The sequence below is a fragment of the Crocodylus siamensis genome, chromosome 14 (genome assembly GCF_052110815.1).
Source record: "Crocodylus siamensis isolate JL-2025a chromosome 14, ASM5211081v1, whole genome shotgun sequence".
Lineage (NCBI taxonomy): Eukaryota > Metazoa > Chordata > Crocodylia > Crocodylidae > Crocodylus > Crocodylus siamensis.
This window is the reverse complement of record NC_143408.1, coordinates 7,100,324-7,125,784: the sequence shown is the minus strand read 5'-3', so window position 1 is coordinate 7,125,784 and position 25,461 is coordinate 7,100,324. Positions and strand designations below refer to the sequence as shown.

The 25,461-nt window shown below is 43.6% G+C and overlaps 1 protein-coding gene across 4 annotated transcripts in view; it reads right to left on the bottom strand.

Moving 5' to 3' along the window:
* BTBD2 (BTB domain containing 2) overlaps positions 1 to 25,461 on the bottom strand; it is a 31,545-nt gene that overhangs the window by 4,720 nt on the left and 1,364 nt on the right. The window contains exons 2-7 of one of the 4 annotated variants that reach the window (XM_090027082.1): positions 18,664 to 18,783; positions 10,956 to 11,112; positions 7,510 to 7,615; positions 6,509 to 6,706; positions 3,456 to 3,648; positions 1,573 to 1,648 (exon numbers count right to left, since the gene is read on the bottom strand). In XM_090027082.1, coding sequence (XP_089883208.1) covers positions 1,573 to 1,648; positions 3,456 to 3,648; positions 6,509 to 6,706; positions 7,510 to 7,615; positions 10,956 to 11,112; positions 18,664 to 18,783 — 850 coding nt within the window. Of the gene's footprint in view, positions 1 to 1,560; positions 1,649 to 3,455; positions 3,649 to 6,508; positions 6,707 to 7,509; positions 7,616 to 10,955; positions 11,113 to 18,663; positions 18,784 to 25,461 lie in introns of all 4 variants that reach the window. The other 3 variants (XM_090027081.1, XM_090027083.1, XM_090027084.1) reach the window with 3 other exon arrangements.

Here is a 25,461-nt window from a genome sequence, read left to right as displayed (position 1 = left end):
CAAGCAGAGTCAAGAGATCATAGGAAACTAGGTCACATGATGATTTCTGACTAAACCACCCCAGCCTAGCGTCTGTCCAAACCGCTCCTGAAAACTTCCAGGGATGGCAACTCCTCTCTCTCAGTGGCCTGCTCCAAGATCGTAGCTGGGGTCAAGATGGTTAAGGGAAGTTACAGATCCTAGTCATCTCAAATCCAACTGAGCATGATTTGGATCTATACGGCTATAGAAGTCTGGAGCTCAGCAACTTCTGAGACCTTGACTCCCTTTCACTGGGATTTTATATCCATTGCATGGGGAGATATTCTTGCTCAGGTCTTCCTAGTTTTAAGTTCTGGAGTGCCAAGGCAGTGTCCTCAGAAAGAGGCCCTCAAAAAAGGCAAACCTCTTCAGAAAGAGTCACTGAATTGGCAGCCTGTTGTGAATGGTTCATCGAGTTGGATCTGAATTAAGTGCCCAGGCATCCAGAGGAGGAGCTGCATTCAATCTTCCCAAGCCACATGATCCCACATCACTCCACGCTGCCAAGTGGATCCAGAGCAAAGCAAATAGACTGCGCCAACTGCATGGACTAAGTGAGGAGGGAGCTTTCTGCCAGCACAGTTTCACTCCAGACCTCAGGCCAATGCATTCCTTATGGCTTAGCCGTGCGTCTCACTCCAAACAAGCATCCATAAATATGGAATCACCATCCCTACTGCGCACTTGGTTTGTGCCTCATTTTATGAAAAAAGCCTGGAGCTCTCAATAGCTTTTAATTTGCGGTATTTGTGTCCCTCAAGGACAGGGTAACTGTTGCCCAAGTGTACAGGTGCAAAGGCAGAACAACGGCTCGGTAAAAGCCTCTGTATAAAGTGGTTTGTGGAAGACAGAACATGAGAAGCCAGAAGGGAGCAAAACAAAGGCAGCTGCTTTCACTCATTACTTTGGCTTCATGAACATGCTACCCCTCCACTCCGTGGGGAGAGTTGGATTGGTAGACTTCTTTTCCTTCATGTTTTTTTAATACCCCCGTGAGAAAACAGGTAAGTCTGTATGCCAGGCTGTCTAGAAGCATGTGGACTGTATACATGCACTTGTTTCTTCTTCTCTCTCCCCTTCATTTCTTTCCCATTTGTGATACCCATTTGTGAATCTTGCTTTGGGGTAAGGATCATGCTTGACTGCATTTTGTACAGCATCGAGCCCAACGTGGTACCAGCTGAACTTGGAGCTATACCTAGTACCATTGCTACGTGCCAGAATTAGCAAGGACATAGCTGTGTGGAAATGTCTGCACAGTACTGATGTGAAAGCACTGCATTACAAACGTCATAAGATGCAGAAGCATAGCAATGCCACCGTGACCAGTACAATGGAACGAACTGCGCAAAAAAGAACGAAAATTGAAGCAAACGTGCTTCCAAACGCTGGCCACCCTGTTGGTCCATATTTCTGTACGGCATGAATGTGGCCTTTCTAAAACAACTCCCAGGAGTAGTGCAGAGTGAAACATGCGCCACCTGTAAGGTTTTGTATAGAAGCAAATGGCAGATACATTTACATAGTAAAAAAGAATACCTGTATATTTACTTGGTAATCTGTTGGCCCGTGTATCGATCCATACAATCCAAACCCAACTACAAATATCCTTTTATTTACTGAGAACCTGCAAAATAGTGAAATTAAATACAAATGTCAGCAAAACAGCAGCAAGTTGGCCTGCTGCAGTACAACAAGGATGTGTGGCTACTTTAGCACAGTATTTCACACTCAAGGTTTCACAAGGCACCTGGTGCTGCAGTTTTAAGGGTGCAGAGTATGAAGAGCAACTGGGAACTTTGAGAGGTGCAGGAACGTCCACAGGAGAAAATGTCTGCATTTAACTTCCCTGTGACCACAAGCAGTCTGGCCCAGCGCAGATTGAGATTGCGGCCCACTGCTACAACAGCTGCACTTAGAGGCTAGCCTTTCATCAGAAGATGGCCTCCAAGGTGTGAGCTGAATGGACTGAAGCAGCGTGACCTACCCGAGTCCAGGCAGCCTGACGTGCGGCAGGGAGGGAGGAACTGCTCCAACCTCCTGCAATAAGGTAACACTCCGCCCTAATAAGAATTCTTTAAACGGTAGCATTAAATATTTCACCGCTGCTCACTGAAGCAGAGACCAGTTAAATAGTGCCCTTAGACACAACTGCAGCTAAATCCAGCAATTACACAACAGGCTCTGGAACAGCTGCTGTCTGGATTGGCCTGGGTAGAGAACAACCTCAGCAGTTCCTCCCCACCCCCAGGGCAAAATGTAGAGCTCCATCTTCCAAGACAGGAGGGAAGAGACATGTAGCACTTTGTCCTAATCCACAGAAAGCCTCAACTTGCCCAAAACCAGACTGCGTTCCACACTCCTGCGTATCAAAACCCTCACTGCCTTACCCACTAGTTTTGCCAACTGCTTCAATGCTGTGCTTTGAAAAACACAGATCGGTGGCATGTTCAGAGCTGACCAACTGAGACCAGTGCAAAACATTCAGCGCTCAATTTCCACGCTAGCCTTGCTCTGAATGTACCTTGAAACCATCGGCTGTCAACATTTCACTTCACTGCAGACAGCTGCCAAGTCTCCGAGCAGTCTCTCTGCTCTATAATATTAGAGTCCAACACCCTCTCCAGCACAGCTCACAAGGAAGGCGAACCAATTGCTCAGAACAGCCAACTGACGGCTCTGCAGATACGTAAAATACTGCAACTTAACGAAGATATTCAAGAATTTGAATGCAACTTTCCAGGTTATTTCCTCCATCAGTAGCTCGCTTACATCACAAGGCAAGAAAATCTGGAAACAGCCCAGGCCTGCTGACCCCAGACCTTTGATCTACCCACTAGTTCACAGCATTTACAACCATATCACCGCAGCCATTTGTGACCCTGCAAGAATCCACAGGAAGCTTAAAACTATAGAAACCAACTTGATGTTAGCAAAAAAGCAGGTACAGCAAGTGCATATATCCTAAGGCCTCCCCTAAAATACTATTAATCCTGTAACAATAAGCCCCCATTATTTACCACCTTCACACAGAAGGGAAACAGATGCAAGAGCACCAGTGGATCACCACCAGAGATCTAGTCATCCAGGAATAAGTCATGATTTGATTGCCATCTACCTCCACCATATAAGGCTGCAGGAAACAACTGGAAAAGGGATCTGACACTCGAGCAAGATCAGCTGGCACAATCGAGAGCTTTGTCGATACTCTACAGTTTTCCCACTTGATACTAGCACTGTTTATTGCACAGGCACGGCTTAGCCTCATTAAGGAAGCAAGTCACACTTCCGCAATATAATGTGCCTGTATATTGGGGGTCCTGGCTGGGAGGGGACCCTTTTTACATGCTAGTTTTCTCGTTTAGGCCAGGTCGAGGACTCAAAGCTCAGCAGAACGTTAACCTATCAGCAGCAGAATTGGCATTAAGGCTGACCTTATCCTGTCACTAGTCCCACTGTACCCCCAGCGGCTCTCCACCTGCTGGAAACGATTGATGCTGCACTCCTTCCCCCTCAGGCAGCAGCGTGGTCTGTCGATGAATTCCACCCGTGGTTTGGGATTTACAGTGAAGTGGAGAAACAGGCTCACCACTTCACGATCGGTAAGGATTCCTGACTGGGCAGGACCTGGAAAGGAGCACAGAGACAGCAACCCTGTCACCGATTAATAAGCAAAAATCGTCGCAAGTATTACAGCAAGAAGCAACTCTGTTGAAAATAGGTCAGTCCTACGTGATGTATGCAAGGGATCTGGCAGAAGTTATTGCAAGAAACTCACTCAACTTCACCAAGAACACGGAAGACCTGGCCACATTTCCCCCTGTACATCAAGCTATTCAATTCAATGCTTCTCTGTATGGGACGCTTCAGATGCGGATGCATCATAAATGCAGTTCCACGCACGCAAAGTGTGCTTGGCTAAATTCGACCACAATTTAGAGAATCAGAGGCACACCTCTGATTTCCCATCCACTTAAGTTACCTTAATATTTCATGCAAGTCCCAAGTACTTCTAGACTGAATAAACATTCACTTATTTTTCAACACTGCGGACAAGACACTGGGTGGGATAAAGTGCAGGAGGAAGATAAGCAGATGTCAGAGGGTGACAATCAGCTTGAAAGGTAGGTAGCTTTAAAAGTGGAAATAGATATTGTTATAGGCATTAACATGTGCTCCTGAGTTCCCTCCCCACTATTTGGCATCTGACTCTCACTTTCTTGAAAACCATTTTTCTCCCTGCTCCCGTCTGGAAAACAGACTGGGGGAAAAACCGGGGTGGAGGGATCAGATTATAGTTACAGCAACACAAGATGTTAAAAAAGAGCTAAGACAAAAATATTTTCTCATCTTTGTTCAGAAAATGTTTATTCTAGATTTTCTTCTTCTAAAGGGGACATTACTTTCAAACTTTTGGAAATTGATTAAGTTTTAAAACACCATCCCAGTTTCTAACAAAGCACCATTTAAACAGCACGCCTCAATTCCTTTAGAAAGTAGTTTTACAAGCTGTTCTGCTTCTCCATTTACAGGAGGCTTTTCAATGCATGAGAAATACTGAAATGAGGAACAGTGAAAATGATCATACAAACTGTGTCCAGCGCGCACTAACACAAGTGTTTTCAGCATCTAAGGTGTTCCTTGCAATTCTAGCCGGTAACATTCAGCTTTTTAAATAGCATCCCCTTTAAGTAGCATCAAAAGACTCATAATTTGAAGAAACAGGTCTTGTGAACATTGAAATGGCTTTATGGAAACTATCTGCAAGAAGCGACTACAAACAAATCGTGTCTCAACATACCCGGTATTGCTGCAATTCTACTTCTAGAGCGTTTCAAATTACTTGTCCTGCGGGAAAGGTGTGGCACATCTGCTTGCCAGCCAAGAGGCTTTCGTGTGAAACTCCACTTCAGCACTAGCATATAAGCTGCTTTTACTGAAATCACACCCCCTTGCGTGGGCCCCGTTCCCATTTCCTACCTCCACAGAACAGAAGCCGAAGACTTTGCTCTGGGAATGCTGCAAGGACAAAGCTGAAAAAAACCCAAGATCCCATCCTTAGTGCTTAAGGGAATGATAAAAAGTGTACGTTGTTAGGCTTTAAAAAAAGCTAAAATAAATGCTGGAGGCACATTTACTACACATTAGGCGCATCCACACATGCAGTTAGTGCACATGAATAAACTCTGGGGCTTATTGTCATTTGAACGTGTGCCATGGAGCAATTAACTCTAGAGCAATCAGCTCTGGAGTTTATTCAGGTGCAGCACATGGAGCCTGGCTGGAGCAGCCACAGCTGGCAAGGGGGCCACAGGGGTCAGCCTGCCACCCCAGGGCTGCTCCAGCTAGGCTCCATGTGCTGCAAAGGGGCTGGTAGGGGCACAATGGTGCTTCAGTGTAGGGCCAGCCCGCAGGCAGCCCCCATACCGAAGCACCCTCATGCCCCACCCAGCCAGGTCAGCATCTACATGTGCGCCATTGCACAAAAAAAAAAAAAAAACTCCGCAACAAGGTAGCGTCTATATTTACAAGTACTACCCTGCTGCGGAGTTTATCATTTCCCTGTGCCCTAACAGAGCCACAAGCGTAGACCCCGAGACGTTTACTGCGGAGCTAATTAGTCGGTTCCACAGTATGCGTCTCACGTAGACGTGCCCATTAAGGAATTATAACCCCTAAGCAAGATGCCACCTTTGATTTTGGGATGACTGGGACCGTGAGTCAAACAAGCAGTCTTCAGAGCAGCAGACAGTAAGTCCTGGCTTTGCCAGACTCAAGAGCTGGCTTCATAAACATCACAAAACTATGCAAACCTCCCACATAACTAAAGGGGAAGAAAAGCCAAAAACCTTCAGAAAGGAAAGATGCAGATAGGCAGAAATGGCTGACATTTCCTGCTCCCCGCCTTCCCAACAAATCTTAACTCTCACCAGATAAAGGCTACCTAAATCAAGCTAGCTGCCAAATCAGACCAGGAACTGATGCATTATCTTGTATCAAGCTAATATAATAGACTGGCAAAGGTCACGTGGATGGCAATTTCAAAACGGAGAGCAATTAGAAAATAGACAACCAATGATTCCCCCTCGTTTCATAAGTCACATTTAGGAATAAGATACGACTATTATCACAGTTAGTTAATACTGTTAGTACTCTTGAAGACGTAGTTTGCACACGATGCTGGAACACAGAAGGATAGCCCTGCTCAGGTATTGGCTTTTTCATGCAGATCAACAATAAAAAAAAAACAACAACAACATACTGACAGCAGACAATGACAGTGACAATGGGATTCCACTTGGAGAACTAAAGATTCAGTCTCCTGAAATGGATTAGAAAAGACCGATTTACCCTGCAGATTCTGCCGTCAAACATTTTCAATAGCACAGGATAGTCTTACAGACAAAACTGACTTTAACATACTTCATCCTCTACAAGAGAGAGAAAGCAGAGACCAAGTCTCCCAGAAGCTCCTTGATTCAGTTACCTGCTGCAAACTCCTCAATAGTCATCAATGGGAAGCGAATAAGAGAAAGTGCTTTGCCCAGTACTTTCCGCTTGTTCTCTGGAATCACCTGAAGTTGCTGCCGCTGACATTCAGCCTCCGACCAGCGAACCACTGCATTAAACAAACGAACCTCCCGAATCCCCAAGGTGTCCCTCTCCAGCACCGCAACCAGGGTGTCTGTAAGGCAGGACAGCAACGACTTTAGGCACTAACCCGAATGTCCTGATTTTAAATGGTCCAAACTTTCTACGAATGACCCCGAGGGGAGCAAAGGAACTGTGAGGCTGCTCCCAAGCATTGTGTGCATGGCTGACATTAGGCTGGCACATTCCACGAGGAGGTATGCCATTGCAATAGCAAGCAGGGCCCACATATTGGTTACACTTACTAGGTGCAACAGAAGGAATTTCTATTTACAAGTTTGAACAAGATAAACAGTGGAAAAGCCAAAAGGGCTGCACTGTATTATCCGTGCTCCAATTCCAGTTTTAAGAAGGAATTCCATTAAAAAAGGACCTTTCAAGTACTGATCTAGGTTTATGGAGTGGTCCCTGATGTCCATGAACATGCATGCAATGTTTAATATCTGACTCTTGCTTCAAAATGCAAAACCTTTTAATTCAAGCATCTAATGGAAACCTGGGACAAATGCCAACCCTTCCCACAGAAGGTAAGTTACACCCACCCTCAACCTGCCAACAGCAACAGAAGGGATGGGCCTTTTATCATGCCTTGGAGAACAAAATTGTCATTACAATGAGGGAAGCAAGTTCCAGAGTCTAGTTTCAAGAGTTCTGTTGAGAGCAACCTGCCTCCAAGAGCTGATCCAGGGATTGTTGGTTCAAACGCTCCAGAGATTGCTTCCAGGTAGTGAGTGCAAAGCCACAGGGAGAAATCACCAAGTAAATACAAACCTGCATAATAAAAAAGTCACGCATGTAACAAGCGACTGCAGAGAAAAAGAAAAAAACAAATCTTACCTAAATCGATGTCTGTGAACCCCTCAGCATTGATGGCATCCGATGTGTTCTTATCTATGTTCTCTAGGCAGAGGCTGGCCAGCTGGGGTTCATCAAAGAGTCTTGCCTAACAAGTAAGTATGCATCATTAACACAAAGATAAAAAACTGTTTACACTTTGCATCTTTTTGCCCAATCTTGATTTTATGCAGTGGACTTATTACAACACTAGTTTGCAAGCCATGGGAACTAGTGATGCAGGCAGACAACACTTCACAGGAATTGAGTGAGTGCAACTATGCAAACACTTGCAGGCCTAACAATTGCATCAATTCCATTTAACTGTATACATCTTCGTGCTCATCTTTACTGGAAGGTAACATCAGGTTAGAAAAAGCACTATGTTGACCACAACCACAGATAAGGACAAGTGACACGCAGCATGTCAGCTGGCTGTGGATAAGCCATACCAATTATTTTTATGTTACCGGAGGAAGCCTAATGCAGCTGACTAACACCTTGCTCTGCAGTAAGGACATTTGCAGCATTTAACTACTTCAATGCCATGGCATCAGTGCAAACCTCAAGAAGTAGGTAGGCCTCTGCAATGCAAAGTGAGATTTGCACTAATGCAGCTCAATCTAGCAATAGGTCAAAGCAAGCCATCCTGTTGCAAGTCCTGCCTTCCTCCAGTGCAAAGTGCTTGCACATTTTGCCCAGGTGCAGCTACACAGACTGAGGTTCATGAAGCGTTGTGTAACGCCTGCAGAGTTCAGAAAGATGCCTGAAGTGGCAGAAGGATCCAGACTCCATCTGGGTTACTAAGTCTAGTGTTGGAGGATATTATCTCCCTGTGGCTTACACTAGTTTCCCGAGAGCCATCCAGAGAGATAGGACCACGCATAGCCTGTCCCTGAGCATGCTGACACCCCTCCCCCTCCCTCTTTTTCACTGACACTATAAGCTTTTCAGAGCAGCAACTATCTAGCTACCTACATATATAATGTCCAAAACAATGGCGCCACAACTTTGGCTGGGACCTCCAGGTACTATCACTAAAACCCAAGAGGCTCTGATCTAGTAAACTGCTGTTTTGAGCCTCCCTTCCTGGACTGGCATTTCCCTGCTTCAGCCTTGTCAGTGATAAGTCTCCTGGCTCCCAGGAGTTGTGGCTCTCTCAACCTTGTTAGACTCAAGGCACCCCTTGGAAAACACCAGGTCTTAGTTTTCAGTCTCTTTCACTTTTTCCTGGAGTAAAAATTAAAAATAAATAAATAAACAAATAAATAGAGTTATTCTGCTGAATAACTCAGAAAGACCGTGCCAGGTCAGAATGGTTTTAACACCAACTTCTTATTTGAAATCTCTGGGCTTTTCTTGAGACTCCTGTTTTGCACACCTAACCGTGCTAACACTGTTTAGTACTCTGTGGCACCCTTGTAAAGGATCTCGAGGCATGCCAGGATGCTGCTGCACCCTGGCTGACAATCACTGCTATATGGCTTTGAATCTTCAGCTTTGATGCCCACTAAGTCACTTCCTGCCAGACTCCTACACCCCCGGGATGTAGTTACTCTGCATTTCTTCTTTGATCAGAGCGACACTTGCCAACACACATCACTTTGGCATAGCACCGTGAACTAGGAAGGCACAGACAATGAAGGTAGTCGCCCACCACTGATATTTCTGCAAGAGGTTCAGAGGCAGGACACTGGCAGTATTTCATCTCGGTCAGCTCCTGCAATGATTTCAATGGGTCAGGAGGGCCAGCAGTGAAAGGACTGTACAGCCAGGCACAGAACCTCAGCTATCTGAGGAGCTGAGTGGAGCTCTGGAATCAGAGCCTGGTTTGACACCGGTTTTGTGGGAGACAATTTCACAGATGGCAGCTGGGCAGGTAACCCTCCAAACTGCTACACTTGTGATACAACTAGTTGGAGCTTGATCTTCACGTTCCTGGAGAACTGAGAGTACTGTTTAAAGCAAGGGGTCTTTAAATTAGCCCCTCACCAATATACCCCCAAGTAAGCATCTCAAAAAGGCACTGAGGGGCTTTGGGAAGTAAAATGACAAAGCCAGATGCTGCCGATCTCCGAATCAAAGCACCCATCCAAACAACCACGTAGGAAGGAACAGCCATGAACTGCACAAGACAGGATGCCCCAAGGCAACTCAGTCTGAACTGGGAATGGAAACTGGGCTCATTCCTCTAGAAGACAAGTACCACTGCAATAGTTCAAGGCACCTTTCCCCCATTGTGCTCATATATTGTTAGCAAGGGAGTTGAACAACATTCCCTACCCTGAAGCAGAACGGGGACAACATATTTGTTAGTTTTCTTCCTTCATTTGTGCAGCATGCCACTACAACGCAGCCCCAGTCCATGCCTAGGATTTGGAGGCACTGTAACAGGCAGAGTGCCACAACAGAATAGCTATAGCCTGGAACTTGTGGATCTGCCCTTGGTCATGACTACACAGGCTGGCACTATCCCAGCAAAGGCCTGAAATGAGAGCAGAAGTCCTAACAGGGATGAAAACAGGGAAGGAAAGGCAATGCCACTTACAGTACTAACAAGCTGCAGAAAGGTTAAGTTTTCCCAACTCAAGCAGAAGCAATAAAGGACTCCCATAGGCTCCCAATGTTGTACTCCCATAGGCTGCCTATAGCAGTGAGAAGAATGGCAGCTGCATGGACAACTCTTACAAATAACCTCAGAGAAAGACAGGACCAGGGGAACCACTCTCAAGAACTTCCTCATCCCTGTACACCACCTACCCTGGTATCTTGGCTGTAGAGCCTGAGGAAAAGATTCTCTCCAGTTACTGGAAACAGGGACCTTACCTCTTCCACCTGACATCTGTCATCTCTTCCCTTCCAAGGAAAGAGGGCAGCCTGCAGCATTAGAGGGTAAGAGAAGGCTCACTTTTCCAATACCGTATGTGTGGTGGAAATCCTACTCTAGGGGAAATCTTTCAAAAAAGGAGCAGTCCAGCAGACAGCCTGTCTCTAATGCAGCGAGTGCTTATTGTGAGACATCCTGAATGTCAACAAGCGCGTTCATTTTACTTTTGCTGGGCATGAACCTTTTCGAGCACAGGAAGCTCAGTAAAGCCTTCCTCACCACTGAACAAGTTCACATTTTCCAACTGTCCTGACCCCATCAAGGAACCCCAAGTACTATAGTTTTATGCACCTGGCAAGAAGAGTTGCAAGTATTTGTAAATCAAGCTTTAATGAAGAACAGTGTAGACCCTCATTAAATCAGTGAGGGAAAACCTATCCGGTCATAACCTTTCTAGAATCAAGAGCACAAACCTCCCACGTTCCAGGACACAGAGAGCTCTACTCCTTTTGAAAAAGTAACCCTTCTACAGTGCATTTCCAAAGCATAAGCAATATTGATACTAATGGAACTGCTGGATTTGTTTTAAGCGACTTGGAACAGAAATGGGTCTGGAACATACCTGCGTTAAAAGCATGAATGCATTGTCTGCTCGAAGGTTTTTCTTTAGGAATTCCACACAATGGGCTTCAAGGGCAGGAACAGCGTATTTTTTAGCTGTGTAAAGTGTTGTCATCACAGTCTCTGGTCCAATCTGAACTTCATCAGAATACAGAAACCTGAAAGCATACAAACAAAAGGCTGTCTCATAAACCTGCTTTAACCAGTAAGACAGCAAGAAAAATAGGGACAAAAATCCCTGCAATCCACAAGAACCTTTAAAGGTTATTTCCCTGTTATGATGGTCCAATTTATTCTTCGTATCCACTGTTATCCTTCCCACCTCTGACTTCATCATTCATGTCTGATGAGTCATGAATTAAGGTGCGACTATGTATCCAGCATCATGAAGGATCAGGAACATCTAGTAGGGGTGATCCTTTGATCAGTGTTTTTCCACATACGTTCACATCTCTACCTTTACTGAAAGAGTTCTCCACTGAAACAGCTCATGTTCCAGTTGAATAATAGTGAGCATCAAAACAGTTTTTAATATAGTAACCATCACAGTTATCAATCGGTCAATAAATATAAAGCAGCTGGCTTCAGGATAAGTGAAGCCAAGTCAAATCTCAGCCTTGGTTTCACTCTTCACGATAGCAAAGGCTGAGGGCACTGCACTTCAGACATCCCTGGAGGGCAGCCACCCTCTCAGTCCCCCAACTAACTTCCCATAAACTCCCAGGAGGGGAGTTAGGAAGTTTTATAAAAACTGGAAATAAAAAGCCTTCACAAGGATCCAGGCTTGACTTTGACTCTTCCCCCATTCCCCACACAAATATGCTGACTAGAGATATGATTATCACCACCTGAAACAGGTTGCTTAAGTGAAGCAATGCTCCAACCTGGTGCAGGTCACACCACAGGACATGGAGGTCTTCAACCTAAAGACCCTGAAATAGGAGTAGTTCTCCTGAATTCAGGAAGACCTGCTTGTATGTGAACTGCACAGGACAGGGCCTAGGAGGCCAATTAAGACTTACAAATCAGTCCATTTTTGCTTAAAGCTTTAGTTGCTTTCATCCAGGATTTACTAATTTATTCTGAAGAGCTGGAATATATTCAGTACAAAATAAATACTTATACATGTATTAAACCACAGGTGTCAAACTCATGTGGCCACACAGGTCAAATGAGTAGTGCAGGGCCAGTCCACAAGTTGAATCAGGCCCACAGACCTCCCTCCCCTCCCCAATCCCCCTGTATGCTGCATCCAGGACATGGGATGCCTGGGGGCCCAGAGCCTTAGCTGGTCCAGGACAGGCACACAACACCTGGGAAGAGGACAACATACACAGTGCAGATCCCACACCAGCCAGAACGGGAGCCACATACTGCATGGATCCTGAAATGGATGAAGTGGACACTGTGTAAGGCACATGCCCAGGCCCAGGGGCAGCACTGTGGACCAGATCATGGGGCTCTGTGGACTGGATACAGCTCACAGGCCATACCTTTGACACCCCTGCATTAAACTGTCTCCAGCTGAAGTTTAAGACTTCACTGCTTCCTTCTCAGTCCTTCAATATTGCCCCCAAAGGCTCTGGGCCATGCTGAGATCATCTGTATTATCAGCACAGCTGCAAGCAGCCCATTCAGTATCAGGATGTCTCTATGGCCACTGTGCAAACGGACATGCTCACCATCTTGAGGAACTTACCGCTGAGGAGCTACCGAGTTCCTGATCCTTTAATTCCCAAGAAGGACCAGAATGCATTTCAGGGGAAGAAACAAGTGAGGGAACCTCTAGGAGAGGGAGTAATGAACTCCAAGCAGGCTTTTAGTGATGCTATGTAGCCACAGCTCTGTGAACATATTTCAGCCCTTTTCCTTACTGCAAAGGTTTATTTTTACTAGGTTACCATATTTTTTTTATTGCAAGCTAGCTTTAGAAAGTAAATTAATAGTATGTGCCACAAATGCTGTTCTGTTTCATGCAGCATCCAAGTCTGGTTTGGGGTCTGTTTCAATACTAGACCCAGGAAGAGCGTGAAGCAATGGAGCTAAAGCAGGAATTCCTAACAGGCCTATAAGAAAATATATGGCTGCTGTTTTATATAAATGGATCTTTTTCTTGGCTTTTTAGCAGGATATTGGTAATTCAAATAAGGACTCACGCTTTCTTACTTTCTAAGCACTTTAACCGAGTTTATCATTCCTTCTGACAATACCATGTAAGACATTTGATGACTGACTTACTTTCCCCCGTCACAGAACTATACCTAGACATACAAGGTCTAGTAAACCGCACAAAGACAGCTTTAATTCCCATAACTGACCTCACACAACAACAAATCCAGGATATAGAAAAGATGCAGGGAAAAAGTAAAGACACCTGGGTGGGCTATCCTGGAAGACAACACCTTACACTTAACAGTCCAAACACAAAGTCTGGTACTAACAATAATACAAGGTGCAACTGTGACTGTGCTAATTGGAATGTGCTGTTATCTACATCACCAATGCCAGAATGGTAAAAATGCAAAACCAGACTGAAAAGAGACTGACTTTAGCTATAAGGCTATTAGTTATAAAGTAACTAATGATACTTTACCTAATACTACTACTGTTTAATCATTAACCAATTTTATTGTATTATGCTTTATGCTATTCTGAAGAATTACATGGCATTTTTTCATCAGTTGTTACTCAGTTAATTTATCTATCTTAGATGAAGTTTCTTCCCTTCCTCTGAAGGAATCAGCTACGCCAAAACCAGCAAGACTTCTGTTTGCACAAGCGGGTGTTATGCATCCCACATTTAACTGCTCGACCAAAACTGTGGGACTTCAGTGAAAATTCAAGACAAGACTTAAATTAATATTGTATCCAGTTCCAGTGAAGTGTTTAAGTGGATCTGCTCTATTACCCGAGCCTGAATATGGAGTTTATCTGGAAGAATATAAACCAAGGGAAACCAATACAGGAAGAATATAAACCAAGGGAAACCAATACAGGAATTGGCAGCAACTGGAATGCCACCCGAGATGTGTGAAGACATAACTGAGGGAAACACCTAAGAACTCTGGGTTTCTTAGGTGTCTGACTTTGGGCCTCTCCACACGTTATACATATATATTCAATCATGCATCAACATCATATAAGGCTAATTATCATTGCATGGATGAAGTGCTCCAAGCAGGCCGCTCCTCTCAACTTAAGTCCCGACCTAACATTCCCAGGCCCAATCCATGGGACAAACAATTAGAAAATACTGTCTACAGGTCATACAAGGGAATGTGCAGACCAGTGTGTAGACAAGAGGGGCATGAATGTATAGAAGGGTAGAACAAGGTAACCTAAAAACAGCGTCTAGCCCACTGGGTTACCCTCTACCTGTAATTATGCTTTTCCAGGACGATTAGTAGACAAAAGACAAAAAAAGAAGGGAATAAGCCTCACTGGAGCATTGATCAATACATGCTGCTCACACAAACGCTTTGTTAAAGCACTGACCAGAGTAGGCCTCACTAGTAAACCTGACTGATGCATGAACTCCTCACATAAACAAAATGGGCACGTGTGACAGATGCACCTCCTGCCAAGACGCAGGAGGGAGAAATGATGGTACAAGGTAGGATAGTCCAGTACCAAGATGATAAGGCTGGAATGGGAATACCTAAGTCAGAACGTGAAACAAGTCCCTGGTGCAGGACTGTTTGAGACATTCAAAATACCAAAGGAATGCCATAAATACATCCTTTGTTTTGCGCACTGTATAAAAGAATTGGAAATCATGGGAAATTTGTAGCAGCCTTTGGGATCCTGTGTGGTATTGTGCTGGCTACCTTGTCATAGGTACAAATGCCTTAGCTCCCGGTCTGATGTACTTGTTAGGCCAAAAGGTGTTAGGGCTGTGCTTGTAGACAAACCTAGCCAAATCTTTGCCACCGAACCAAGCCTGTGGTCATTTAAGACAAGTTTACTGTTGGGATCTCCAGGCTGCAACTTTGCCAGCACTGCAGTTCCTAAGACTTCCAACACTACAGTACAGTACATCAAGTACAACACTTGATGAGGACAACAGCAATGACAAGACTGATAATCCCAGACAACAGCACTTTCAGAGGAAGGGCAAGAACCTTGTCTAATGTGCAAGAGGTAGGGATGCACCAATAAAGATTTTTTTTGGCTGATATTGATGACTGATTATTAACCAGCCATATCAGCCATTACCGATCAGATTGCTGACATGCAGCCCGGCAGGCTGGAAAGCAGTGCCTGGCCGGTAAGTCTACTGCGGGGGGAAGGGGTGTGGGGAGAGCAGATCAGGCCCCTGCAGTCAGGGAGGGAGCAGGGCTGGAGCACAGGCAGGGGCAGGCACTGTTCAGTCAGGGCAGAGCACAGGACAGAGCCATGGGCAGCTCCTACTGCTGCCCACACCCCCAGGGGAGGCATGGGGGGCATGTGCCCCCTGGATTTGTGTGCAGGGTGAGCTGCCCGCTGTGGGCTGGGGCCACAATGGCCTCTTCCCAGTGGGGCTGGGCTAGGGATGTGCTTGGGGCGGGCAGCAGCAGTGCTGGAAGGAAGGGGGCAGTGGTGCCTACAGAGTGGGCTATAGCCACCCCAAAATTTACCACACTGACCCCCATAGTTCTCCTTCCCAGTGCCACTGCCATCCGCCCATCTCACCCCAAGTGCAGCTCTGCCCTCCCCCACTGGGAAGTGGCCAGCACAGGCCCTGGCCTCAGCCTGCAGCCAGCCCACCCTTGCCCCACACACAAATATAGGAGGGCACGCACCCCCATACCTCCCCTGGGGGTGCACGAGTCACCCTCCTATCCCCCGCCCGCTCTGTCCCACACCCTGACCTGCCCCGGCCAGGCAGCAGCTCCAGCCCCACTCTGTCTCTTACTATCGGGGTCCCGATCTGTGCCCCCCACAACCCTTCCCTCCCCTACAACAGACTTACCAGCCAGATGCTGCTCTCTAAGCTGCTGGGGTACGTTTCTGGCTGCACGTATGCTGCAGCTGCACACATTCATGCGGCATTTATTGGTGACATTATTGGCCACGTTGGCCAAAAAAAGCCAATTTCCTTTTATGAGAGTTGATACGATATGGACCACTATATCAGTGCACCTCTAGTAAGAGATATACAGAATACTGCTGCAGCACCCAAATAAAGTATCAATTTGTTATATCTTAGCATTTCTGCAAGTGCTAGAAATTATGTAAGCTAGACGTGTAAAAGATATGATGGGGTCATCCCACCCATAGAGCTTCTTCCTGACAGAAGAATCCACCTCTAGATCCAGCTCATGAGCTTGCCTGCCCCAGCTCCCAGGGCTGTTGTGCTGGCAAGGCCCACACCCAGGGGGTCAATGCCACATCCCAGTATTATTTACGACCCAATTCTTCATTTTCAACCACTGTTCACACACAAATAAGGAGCAGTGAGGCAAAGGGTGGTTCCAGAGGATGGAGCTGGACTGTTCTCACTGATGGCAGATGACAAAACAAGGAGCAACGGTCTCAAGTTGCAGCAAGGGAAGTTTAGGTTAGACATTAGGAAACACTTGCTCACTAGGAGGGTAGTAAAGCACTGGAACAGGTTACCCAGAGAGGTGGTGGAATCTCCATCCTTGGAGATTTTTAAGACCCAACTACACAAAGCCTTGGCTGGAATTACCTAGTTGGGGCTGGCCCTGCTTTGAGCAAGGGGTTGGGCTAGATGACCTCCTGAGGTCCCTGCCAACCCTAATTTTCTATGATTCTATGACAGACGGCATTAGCTCCTGGGTGTGCTGGCCACACCAACACAGAGTGGCTCTAGCAGGAACATCAAGAAGCACTGCAGTCCGGATACAGCCCACCAGCTTATTTGAGCTCGACACTCTTAATCTAAGTCAAATTGTTAAAGCCTAATTTTCTTTTAGTCACCTAACTGATATTAACCAAAAGGGTGAATATTTCTATGATTTTTTTGTCCTCTAAGCAAAGACCATTTTGTCCTCTTAGCAGCCACACTAAAAATCTCACTCTTTTAGACATGATCAGCAAATGCCCCTTGGTTGCATCTAATATAAGATGAGTCAGTTAAAACAGCTTCCTGAAAACTTCCAGCCCCCTCCATTCTAGGGAAATAATTTTTAACCTTTAAAGCTCTGGTTCCTAAATTGTCTCAGTTAATGGCAGAAGCACTTTTTCTGGGGGAAAAAAAGCAAAAAATGATGCATGTCAAAGCTATACATACCGTTCCTGACAACTAAGGACCTGGAAGCACATCAACAATGAAGTCTTGGGAGCCATTAAAACTGGGTCATAACTTCAGGAGTCAGATTGCAAGACCTGGCAGTTCACCGCATATTTAAGATTGCCATTGTGTATTTTAGGGTTTGTGAAGAGAATCATTCAGTAGGGCATTTTCCTAAAGCCCAGAATGTCTAAAGAACCAAGTTTTACCTGCAAACGGACCCAAACGGTCCCAACTGATCTGGGGAGAAACTTCTCCCACTGCCTAAATGCTCAGGTTCAGAGGCTTAGAACACGGCTTCAGCTTGTGTAACTGGAACATTTTATGTCAAATGAACTACACCACTATCTACCAGCTGATAAATTCTCCCTCCAAACAGGTTAGCCCATTTTCATTTGGCAAACAGATTTTCATCCAATCCATAACTGAACTTTAAGCGTCTGCAACTTAAGCCACTAAACAGCCTACTTGTTTTTCCCACTCCTTCCTAAGAGCACCAGAATCCACCTCAAAGCTGCTCTTGAAACAGAACTAGACTAAACACAGCTTAGTACAATTTAACCTTTGCAAGTAAAGGCATTACATTATACGGATAATAAAAAAATAATAAAGGTCTTACTGTTGAGTTATACTGGTACAATGGTGCTTACTCCAGCATGATTCAGGAATAATACACTACATCACTGTGCCTACACTGGCACAGGGAGGGTATGCTAGTTTAGCTTGGTTTCATTATGGGGCCTTAACTTATTTTGATCTCTCAAAACATTTAAATAAAAAGTATGCTAAACCCAAGAGACTTTAGCTAAAACTGTACTGCAGACTGCATGTTGGGTGTGAGGGTGGGGAAGAGAAAAAACATTTAAGTTTTTGAGGTCAAGGTTTATAAACAAGGCACAACATGTAATGTACTGTATTAAGGGATTAATCCTACGGGATCAAAGGGGCTATACAACTGGGCACTAGATGCCAGGTAAATCAGAAGCATTGTGATTGCCAGACTCCAAGAGACACAATCATGCGTCCCATCAGGATTACATTAGTTACCTTTCCAAGGCAGCAGTTTAACCCAAAGCACAAGGAAAAAAAAAAAAAAAAAAAAAAAACTAGTAGCAACTGCTTATTTACTAGGTAACTTTTTGCTTATGATTTAGGTTCACATGCTAGAAACATGTACTAACATATGGAAATGTATGCTATAGGAGTATATGCTATAATTAATCTAACATTAAAGTTCTACCCAACTGTAAATCTAAGTGTTTTGATGGTTACATCAACCAACAAGATTGCAGCTTTCTTTAGATCAAATTAATTGAAGTACAAATGGAAATGTTGATTAAAGAGGTGTTCAGAAGTGCTCTCAGTAATTTAAATCAATCCACCCTGAAAAGGTTCAATGATATTGGAAATATTTTTGTCCACGATAATCTCTATCCAGTTATAAAAGTGAAACTGTACATTAAAAGAGGCTTACTTTAGTAAAGCTAGGAAGGCTGCAGGCTCCACATCAGGCAGCTCAATCTCTGTAGAAGTCGTGGCCATTCCACCATTAAACATTGCATCGAAGACTGCACTGCCTACAGCCAACACAAACCTAACATGGGAGGAAAAAACAAAACAAAACAAAACAAAAAAACCTTACGTTAAACTACATTCAGCTTCCCAAAAAATCCCCATTTCTGCCCCCCAGAACCATCTCAAGGGAACGTCCTTGTTGTATAGTATGCTCAGAAGGAACCCATCAAATCCCTGTTTCTCTTTACTGCGAAGACCGCCAAAAGTTGCCATTTGGAAGTTCTTCTCCTTTCAGCCCAGTATACAATCATGAGTCAGAAATCAAGAAATCACGAAGGCTCTTGTCAAGCCAAATGCTGAATAACTTATGCGCAAACACATGTATTTATTTTTTTGCAATATTTGCATAAGGTTTTTCATTTAAAAGGTCTCAGGTACATAAGAGTCTCATGATCTGCTCCATAAGCTAGTTCACTGCATTGTGCCCATTTTACAGACTGAGACAATGGGATACAAAATTTATCTAAGCCCAGTCCCTGCAGGCACTGAACTGAACAAGATGGGAACAGAAGACGGGTATCCAGGCTCCTGTACTCGAATACCAAATAGTTCCCAAAAACCTGCTGGTATGTGAAGAAGTTTTCCGCCCTGTCTCTACTTCCCCGCCAGCAATGTGCCATCAAAAGTACTTTAGCTACAGCAGAACTAAAACTCAAACATGCAGCTTTCATCAATAGTGGTCTGAGTATCCAGCTCCAAGTGCTGAAGTACTTTCATCTCCCCAGTGTTGTACACAAACCTCCCAAAGTGTTCAGAAATGGGGACCACTGGCTAAGCACCATGAAGGTCTAAGAGAAAAAAAAAATCCTTTGCATGACTCTCTTAGAAACATTTCAGTCTCATTTTCTACTTCTGGCCACAGTTAGACACTAAGCCTGGAAGATGAGTACAATTTAAACTTAAAAATACAAAGGGCGATAGTGGGCACATCTAACGCTGGTATACATTGCCATAAGTTGATATGGGAATTGAAAAGAAAGTCATTCTCCGCCCTACAGAATCAGGTTATAGTGTTGCTCAAAATAATAAAAGTGGTATAGAAACTTCTTCAGAGTTCTCATGTAAAGAAAGCAACCACCCCTGTTGAAAAGCTCTGACAGAATCGTAGAAAAACAGGTCTGGAAGAAGCCTCAACGAGTCACCAGCCCACCCTCTTGCTCAAGGCAGGTCCAACCCCTTGCTGAACTGCACCACAAAGAATGTGCATCTCACTAGCAATGAAGCTTCCAACAGGTTTTCAAGCTCTCTAAATAAGCACTGAAACAGATTAACCACCCTCAGAGTTGGAAGCTCTTCTTAATATCTAACCTAATTCTCCTTTAATCAAATTTAAGCCCATTACTACTTCATCCAACATCCATGGACACAGTGCAATTGAAGTCACCCTTGTTATAGCAATCCATTTTGTATCTGAAGATCATTATCAAAGTCTCCCTCAGTCTTCTCTAAACTAAATAACTGCAAGTCTTCCAACCTTTTCTTAGTTACTACATATATTTAAAAATAAGAAGGTGATTCGGTTCATTGGTAAACACGTATATATCAAAGCTATTGTGCTGTAAACATTACCATATCAATTTAGACAAGCTTGCATCCAGCAAAAAAGGAGGCTTCTATAGATAGCTTAATTACCTTGAAAATTCAAGCAGAGAAAACCCTTAAAGATCAGCTTTCAACCAAAAAGCTTGGTGGCAATCCACAGGCACTGTTGTGACGATTGGTCCCTTTATGATCAATTCAGGAACTGATTCTAGGTGAATCTCTCACGTATCTGAACTTGAAGCATGTCTAGAAAGGAGAAGCCGTCAGCCCAGACTACACAAGAGACCAGAAGTTTCAAGAGCTACAGGAGTTTCTTGTATGGCAGGAGGCAAAAGATGGGCAAGATGGGCATCTTATGCCATCACTGAAGAAGTCTTATTTTTCCATTCAGTAGCTTCTAGAAGATTTGCCTAACAGCAATACGAAGAATGCTTCTTTCAGCAAATTCAGCTAAAGTCTTATCTGAAGAGATTTCTATTCAAGTCTGCAAAACATTCTTTTTTTAAATCAAGGCAGGTAAGATCATGTCTCAGATAGCCAAGGACACAATCATTAAAGATTCCTCCTTTTAAAGGCAGGCGGAAGACTGATTTGGTTGCTCCACTGTTTTTCCAACTATTACCCACCATTCTAATCACTCCAAAAGCCTACAGAGCAGTATACAAGGAAAACTGCATCAAAGAAAGTTTTTTTGATTAGGTACTTCTAGAACAGACAAGAACAAAATCAAGGAACTCTTCTGTGATGCCATAAATGCTAAATTAAATAAAATCCCTTATTTACATAAAGGAGGTAATTTCATGGGATAGGCGAGTTACAAATAAATGCCTTGTTTGTTAGTAAAAATAATACAGATCTGCACTGGAGTGGTCCAAGTTAACAGCCCGAGATGTGTGTACCCCCTCTACTGGTATGGAAATAAGCAACTGGCAAAGGATAAGAGTTTTAAACCTAACTTTTCACAATTTCTGCTTGCCTTTCACCCAGTGGACTAGTTTAAAGTGCCAAGACTGATGGTAACCCACCGGATTGTATACTACAAGCACCCCAAAGCATTACTTAAAAAACTTTTGAAAAATCATGGTAATTTGAAGGATGTCAACAACCTAAGCATTATACTTCACACTCATCTATTTTTACCAGTAAAATTGAAGATGACTATAGAGATACCTAGGAAAAGCAAGAGATTGCTCTAATGCATATATTCATTTACACAGTTTTCCCTGCACAGTCAAATTTCCCTGTTGGAACGGGTCTTTTCCCGATGGCTGCCTGACAGATTTTTGAAAATGAGAAAGGAGGAATAAACCAGATTTACAGAGGAACTCAAGGACAAGGGCAGCACTAAGACTATTTTTAACTCTATTTTTAAGAGAGTTGTTTGAGTTGATGTTCCTTGAACATCAAGTAGACAAAGCATGAGATAAGTTAACTGCAGAGAATAAGACTGCTTGGGTAGGAAGATGTGCTGGATGATCCAGCGGGTCTTTCTTACTTCTAAATTCAATGAAATAATGTGTTCACATAAGGGAAAAATATCCCTAAGTCCTTATCTGTCAGGATCATGACATCCCTCTAGCACAGTGAAGTCATGGGGTTATTTTTACACAATGCATTGCATACAAAGATGGTAGCCAAAACAGAGTGAGCTAATGTAGGAATTCAGTAACTAAGCAACAGAAGCAGTAAGAAGGCATTTAGGAAGTGAATGATAACAGCCAAGACTTTTCAGTAGTAAAATATGAAGAGAAACAGAAGTTGGGAGACAAGAGTCGGATTTTTAAGAATGCAGCACATCAACCGGTCTGAATTGAGGGTTACATTCATTTTCACCAGAACCCAAATTAACTTATTAATTTCCACAAAGCTTCTGTAATACTTTAAGCTCCTCTACAACTGTACAAACTAGTCTTTTTCCCTTGTACTCAACGGTTATCTCTTGTTGCCTTTTGTCCTGCTCAGTAAGCACAACGGGCCTTGATTCCCAACAAACTGAAGCATCACAAATGACAAAAACCCTTTGAGAACTAGGAATATTACATCACTTCACACTATTCCCCTGCCTCATTCATTCTACTGTACAAAGTGATGCAGATTTAAACTTGCACTATCTTCCTCTGTCACTCAGATTTTTACAAAGACTACCCGCAACAAAGCAATATAGCTGTATGTTTGCCAAAAGCTGCCTTTACAATCTAGATGAAGCTTTACTTTTAGCAACCATTTTCGATCAGAGTTTTGTTTCTAAGCCTACAACAGAAACTCCTCAAGTATGAATCACTGGCAAATTCTTAACTGTACCAGGCAGGCAGCTGGCGGCTTTGTACTCCCAGAAGTGCCATGAAGACAAAACTAGAAACATATCACAGCGACTTCACTGAAACCTCCCAATTTACCCAGCAAAATGCTTGTTTCAGAAAAACAATACACAGAGATTCAGTGTCCCTGCTGGCACCAGCTTTGAGGATGTTTTGTACTGGGGATGAGATTCTCAACCAGAGTGATCCAGTATACTGGGGTGCCTTGAGATCCTTCCAAGGGTGCTGCAGGGTGCCAGCACTGTTAGATTTGCAGCAGGATTCACAAGATAAATCCAGACATTTTAAACAGGAATTCACAGCTTCAAAAACTAAGAGCTGGCATTTTCCAAGGGATGCCTCAAGTCCACAAAAGTTGAGAATCACTGCATTAGGGTACTGCCCTACCGTATTAACTTTTCAAACGTGGCTTTGTTTATAGATTAATAGATTCAAGGGTCTTTTCTTCTGCAATCTCAAACTGTTAAATATTCAGTACATCTTTAACACCCCGGTAGAGGGGTTTTTTTTAAAAAAAAAACAAACAAAAACCAACAAACAACTAGCCCAGCTGTGAGGCTCTGTTCCAAACAAATCAATCAACCATAAAACAAATTAATTCAATTTGAATGCTGAATGCCATCTACTAGTCAGGCTGCTGCAGAAACAAAGTATTCCTTAAAAGAACTTTTTTTCTGAAACCCGCTCAGTGCTTCATGAATTACTAAAATATCCCAGAATGCAGTTATCAGAGAACCAGAAGTCTGAATACAATCTACAAAATGTACACACGTTGCGTCATAGTATAATGCATTCTGGTATGCTCTCCATGAACCAGAAAGCATCGTGTGGATTTCAAAAACAAGAAAATGGTTTTAAAAAGTTACTTACAACCTACTCCTGGCTGAGTGCCCCTCCCCACTTGCCACTGCCTGGTTAGCAGTGCATTCAGAACTGCAGAACAGGAATGTGATCAACTCAAATATCACCAGTGTTTTCAAGCTCATTTGTAAGGGCACTTAACTCTGCAATACAAAAGTCCTCCTATTTTCCTAATACCATAGAAGTAGTTTGGTTAAAATGGGAAACTAGAAGCCAATGTACTTGACAAAAAAGTTTTTAGTCAAGATAATTACATGCATATTTTAGATAAAGGAATATGATAAAATGTTCCAAGTGAGAATGCCTTGGTAAATCACCACTTAAAACTTTTTATCCTAAAAATTCACTGGATCCCTGGCTGCTATGGTCACTGTCATGTAAGGGGCACAGCCAGTCATATAAGGGGCACTGATTTGAAAGAAACTTATCAGATGTCCCCCAAAACAGCAGATGGCAAATGATGTCCAACAATGCACCCCTATATTTAAAAGGAGTTGCCACAAGAATCAGCATGGTATCAAATTAACCAAATGGAGTATTATTGGAAAAAAGGCAATTTCACACTCTTCAGGGACACGCAGTTTGGGAACTACAATTTCTTAAGGCTGAACAGAGTAAGTATCACTACAGTAGCTGTCTAAACTGTTTCATATCCAGTTGAAAATATTATTTCTTTCCTAGGTTCAGACTGTCTAGTTGTACATCCCACGCTGCCTTAGCTAGTTTTTAGAAATAGCTCAAGCTCCACGTCAGAGAAAAATCATTGCTATTTCCTTTCTTTAAAACGAAAAAAAAAGGAAAATAGAGACCAACTTAAATATTTTACATGTTAGCCAACACTCGGTTTTCATTGCTCACAGAAGATACAGGTTAACACATTAATGCTAGAAGAAAATATGTACGTATGTACATATGTGCATATAAAAATAAAATCTGCTTCAAAGTATAATCCACCAACTATTTAATTTGCTGTATTTCTGTAGGCTGATCAAAACAAGATGGCTCTCTCGTCAACAATATTTTTTCTTTTCCTTTTCCTCAAAGGTAGAAAACTGCAACAGTTAGACCCATTCTACAGCTCAAGTGTAACCAGAGTGCCATACTGCTGTCTAAGGTCAAGTATTTAACAAGTCCCCAACATCTCCAAGAGCGTTTAAACCAGAAGCATTAACTCTGAAACAAATTTACATTGCTGTTAAAATGTGGCCTTATCTCGTTTTGCACATTAGACCTAAGCAGTCCTTGCTCAAACCTGTTGAAGCTTGATTTACACTTCACAGTGAGACTGCCATGGTCTTAATGTAGTGCTTGTGAAGCTATGGTAAATGATAAACATCTACAGCAGTGGTTTTCAACCTGTGGTCCGTGGACCCTTGAGGGTCTGTGGACTATGTCTAAGGGGTCTGCGGAAGATGACTGTGATCAATCAAAAGTCTGTGAATACCCACACGTACAATTCAAAGGGGCCCACACCTCCACTCAGAAATTCCAAAGGGGTCCACAAACGAAAAAAGATTGAAAACCACTGGTCTTGAACAGCAGTTCTCAACCTTTTTACATGACAGGCATCCCTTGGAACATACTGACTCTTAATTTTCATTTGTGCTTTGACTACAGAAGAATAGAGCGATTATTCTGCAAGGAACACCAAAACACCACAACAGGTCAGCATATTTTTGAACACTCTGGATTCCCATTTGAAATCCCTGCCTTTATCTTGAAAAACACGTCTGTACACCTAACAGGGCTAACACTGCACGGCAACCCGCTGCACCCTCAAAAGGATCTCAAGGCACCCCTGGATGCCATATCACCCCAGCTGAGAATCACTCAGAGAGAGGAACGAGAAAACAGAACAAGGGAAAGGGAAATGTTAATTGGTACGTGGGAACTAGAGGGAGGAAGAAAATAAGTCTACAATCTTTCTCCTTCAGTTGCTGTAGAGGTGACCTCACATCTGCAGGGACCAAATACTA